Source organism: Echinops telfairi, unplaced genomic scaffold, assembly GCF_000313985.2.
Source record: "Echinops telfairi isolate 266 unplaced genomic scaffold, ASM31398v2 ScPeMD7_443;HRSCAF=831, whole genome shotgun sequence".
In the NCBI taxonomy this organism is placed as follows: Eukaryota; Metazoa; Chordata; class Mammalia; order Afrosoricida; family Tenrecidae; genus Echinops; species Echinops telfairi.
In genome coordinates this window covers 4,767,953-4,772,464 of record NW_022104341.1, presented here as the reverse complement: position 1 = coordinate 4,772,464, position 4,512 = coordinate 4,767,953, and the positions used below count along the sequence as shown (strand labels likewise).

The 4,512-nt window shown below is 41.4% G+C and overlaps 1 protein-coding gene across 1 annotated transcript in view; it reads right to left on the bottom strand.

Moving 5' to 3' along the window:
• DRAM2 (DNA damage regulated autophagy modulator 2) overlaps positions 1–4,512 on the bottom strand; it is a 36,646-nt gene that overhangs the window by 11,183 nt on the left and 20,951 nt on the right. Inside the window, exons 5-6 of the mRNA XM_004699194.2 lie at positions 3,411–3,478; positions 1,245–1,384 (exon numbers count right to left, since the gene is read on the bottom strand). Of these exons, the coding sequence (XP_004699251.1) occupies positions 1,245–1,384; positions 3,411–3,478 (208 nt within the window). The remainder of the gene's footprint in view (positions 1–1,244; positions 1,385–3,410; positions 3,479–4,512) is intronic.

Below are 4,512 nucleotides of genomic sequence, written 5' to 3'. Positions count from 1 at the left end.
CACCGACCGCTGTCTCCCTTCCCCTCTGGTTTCTGTTGTTCTTCCCCATGGATGGGGGGGTGTGGTTAGGTGCCATTCCATGATCTTTTAATTCCACTTTTCCGTGGACTTTTGGAAGCCTCTCATATGTGTTCTGTAGTGGGTGTTATTATCTGTCTGGGTATATTTGTATGTTGAATGTTATCAGATGTCTAGAGAGGTCATTCATGTCTACACTGCAACTCTAAAGGATCCCGGGAGATTAATCAGAAAGCACCAAATGGCAGCCAGCGTCTGAGAGCAGGTCAGAGAGGCGCGGCAACGTGGCAGCTGGAGCTCGCCGGCCTTCTCGCTCTCCAGTCACCAGGCCCCGCCCAGGACGCAGGCTGGGCACTTGTCCAGTGCTCAGCTTCGTGGACAATACTTAAGTTTTCTCTCTCTGACAACGTTCCACCTGATGTAGGGTATGGCTCCCCTCGATTTTACCCAACTCGGGCTTGACTACTAATTTAAAGTCAAAATGATTTGACAAAAGGGAGAGGAGTACAGGCTATGCCTTGACTTCCTCCTATGAGTACATGGGGCTGGGCACTTCGGAGGGCAGGCAATCAATGCCGGTGATCTAAGCAGCTATATCAAATGGCTAAGGGAGTGTGGATACCTTGGTAAGCACATTTCAGAAAAAGGAAACATGGTTAAATCTAAAATTACATCACTTAAAATCTCTAGCAATATTTCCAGTTTGGTCTTGCTGTAATCCCCAATGAAGTTGTAATAAAGAGTTGAATAAAAATTGTCCTGCGGCGTCTACAAACAAGGAAGATTGATTAATTGTTTAGAATATTATTAACGAGAACTTTTTTTTCTAATAGTGAATGTTCTTTTTAAAGGTTAGTAAGTTAAAGGTCATGGACCCTATTTCATTAAAGGCAAGACGCATCAAGCAGCATGGGAAGAGACTGTTTGCAGTTCCTATGTTTCACATAGTTAAACCCAAGCCCCAAGCCAACTCACCACTACTGAGTCGATTCTGACTCTCAGAGACCCTCTCCTGGGCTTCTGAGGCTGTACAGGGACCCGATGGAGGGTTGCTAAGGCTGTAAATTTTTTCTGGGAGCAGAGAGCCTCATCTTTCAGCTGAGTGGCTGGTGGGTTTGAATGCCAACACTGCAGGAAGCAGTCTAATGCTTAACTGACAGTGCCACCAGTGCTCCTTAATATATTGATATACTTCAGGAAAATCTCTCTGCTGGGCTAAAACACACCTGAAAGTTTGCCACAACACAAAGTCCTAAGCAACTCAGGAATCCCAGGACAAGACCAGCCTTGTTTAATCTGATGATGCGATTCTCTTCAGGATTCAGAGCATGAACTTGCTTATAACGAACATAAATGGTAGCAGCACCTGGAAGGGACCAAAACAACAACAATAAACAACAAACAAACAGGGGAAAAGTTGCCAGTAAAGGGTTCACAAATGTCACAAGTTTTAGGAAACACAGCTTTTCCTATTAATCTCAGAGAAGAAGGAAAAATAGATGTAGATTTTAAAGAACTTTTAAGGGTGCACATGCATCTATTGACATCACTGTGTGACTAAGCAAACAATTTGAGTCATCGTAACAAATATTCCAGATAAAATTCAAGAGATAAATTTTATGTTTTCTAAAATCTCTGGTAAAATATGCTCTGTAAAATGCAAAATATTTTGCAGGCATATCTTTTTGTGCTCTGTTTGCTTATACTTTGCAGATACACATACACAACTTCACATGCACTGGGAAACGAAAACACTTGTGTGACTTCCTTTATCTCGACACCTGCTTTTCCTGTGGTGGTCTGGAGGCAAACCCACAATATCTGCAAGGAATGCCTGTAGATCAGCGGTTCTCAACCAGTGGGTGGCGACCCCTCTGGGAGTTGAATGACCCTTTCACAGGGGTTGCCCGATTTATAACAGTAGCAAAATTACAGTTATGAAGTAGCAACGAAAATAATCTTAGGGTTGGGGGGTCACCACCACATGAGGAACTATACTAAAGGGCCGCGGTCTTAAGAAGGCTGAGAACCACTGTTGTCGCTGATTAGCATCAAACTAAAAAGTTAATTACATAGTTATAGAACAGGGATAAAAAGGTCATAGGTAAAAAATATATATAACTCAAAAGATTACTTATCTTCCTCTCATATGATTCTTATTCAAATGTACTAAAACTTGGCTCTATCAGAAACAGTATTCATTTATACAGGGGTTAGGGGTGAAGCCCACTTGAGTGTTGGGCTGCTAATGGCAAGGACGGTGGTTCAAACCCACCAGATGCTCTATGGAAGAAAGGAAGACGGTCTCGGAAAGCCACGTGGGTAGTTTGATTCTGTCCCGCAGACAGGCTCCACTCATTCCAGTGGGCTTTATTTTGTTAGTTTACTGTCTTACTCGTCCAGTAAGGGCCAAAGTGAACTTCCCAATGCAGAAACACTGCCAAAGGACCCATGAGTGCAGAAAAGCTGCTAAGACCACCTTACTTTAGGTACCAGTCATGCTTATGAGCAGTTGATTTTAACACAAACGTCCTGCAGTCATTTTCCTCACATCCACTTTGGACCCCAGTGCATAATGGGATGAACATCTGAATAAATCAGTAATAAAAAATTCAAAAGCTAAAGACTACACAGGAATTAAAAGGAACTCCATGCCTTTGAAGCTAGTGTATTTACTCAGACATCTAAACATGTTTCCATCTATTCCCAAACTTCTACATTGTTTATCCTAACAGAATTTAGTTCGGGTTAGTTGTGGTCAGTTGCATCTACACCTCTTTCCCCCTACTGGCTGTAAAAGAAGCTGACTTACGGCCTTGAGGGATATTTGTTTACAGAGGCATACCCTGAGACACTGGGGGCTGGGTTTCAGAGTACTACAATAATACAGATAGCACGATAAAGGTAGTCACACACGTCTTTTGGTTCCCCAGTGCATAGAAAGTTATGTTTTCATTATACTTTAGTCTATTAAGTGTGCAATAACATTATAAACAAGTTTGAAATATAGTGAGAATTATCAAAATGTGACGCAGAAAAATAATGTCAATAGGCTTGCTTGAGTTGAATTTGAGGTGAAGATCAAAAAACACAGTAGCTGTGAAGGGCAATTAAGCAAAGCACAACGAAACAAGACATGCCTGTACTTTACATCCTCTGTTTGGATTAACAGCTCAACAGTCCTGTGGGCATTTTTAAAGGGTATACTACCACAATTTGATTTCTATAAATTGCTTTTTTATTTGTAAAGTAGTGTATCTGTGATCAATAATTTAATGATGGTATTTCCGGAAGTACAACTAAAAAGTAAAAGGCATAGCATGAAACTCTTTAAAAAGGAAAGCAGCAACTTAGCTATGACTTTGAATCTTAAAGTCGCTCTCATGACTTACATAAAACTGCTGTGACATTCAACATGGCCCCAAACAAGCATTTTTCTGGAGCTAGTGTGCCAGTGTCACTGAAAGAAAAAGAGAAAAGGAGACAGATTTCTCATGTAAGACTGACATGTGTACTTCTTCTAAGGAATCGGAAGTAAAGGGACAACTTCAAACTCTCTTTTATCAGTCTTAGATCATTTCATGAAGAAAGCAAGACAAAGATTTGCCTACTTCATTTTCTTCTCAACATTGCTCAAGATGAGTTCTTTTTTTACACAACAGAAAGCAAAGTCCATGGATAAAACCAAAAAGCTGTACATGGCTTGTTAAGACAATGTTACTGACTTAGCATGTGTCACTAAAACATTCCACAGCTCTACCTTTTTATACCTGCTCTCGACTCTGCCTGGGATTTACTTTTCATTCAATGACTGAGTAAAATATTAATAAAGCACCTATCATGTGCCAGGGACCAATTAAGGAGAAGTAAAACAGGCAAAGTCCCTGCCCTCAAGGAGCTTACATTCATTCAAGACCAGTTCTGAGTGCCTCTCTCTGTAGAGTTTTCAGAAACTCTCAAGCAGATTAGGGATCCCGACAGCATCCTGTCCATACTTCCATTCAAACCACTTCCCACAATACAAAAGGAGGCTTCAAAAATGTCATGGAAAAATTCCATTTTTCTAATAGCTTCTTGACGCCCCCTTGTATCCGTTTGCTCACTCATCTTTGAGGATGATATGGAATACACGGGCTCAGATTAAAAGTCAGTCTGTTAACTGTAGGACTCTGAACACATTGGGTTCTCTTTTTCTCCCTAAGGATGCTAAATAAGGTATTAATTATATTCCCGCTAATAAGGCCAACAAACTGATGAAATGTGGCAATAACGAACAGTCTTCAGCAGAGCCGTGGGCACCGGAGAGCCTGCCATTAAATGTCAGCTTCTTCCCTCCCTCAGCTTACTCCACGATTAAAAAGGCACACTTGGTAAACAAGCAGCCATCTAGCTCAGAAGCAACAAAGCCCACACGGAACAACATATCAACCTGTGTGATCACGGGGTGTCGAACGGATCACTGAAGACAAATGGGTGCATAAGCAAATGTGGCAA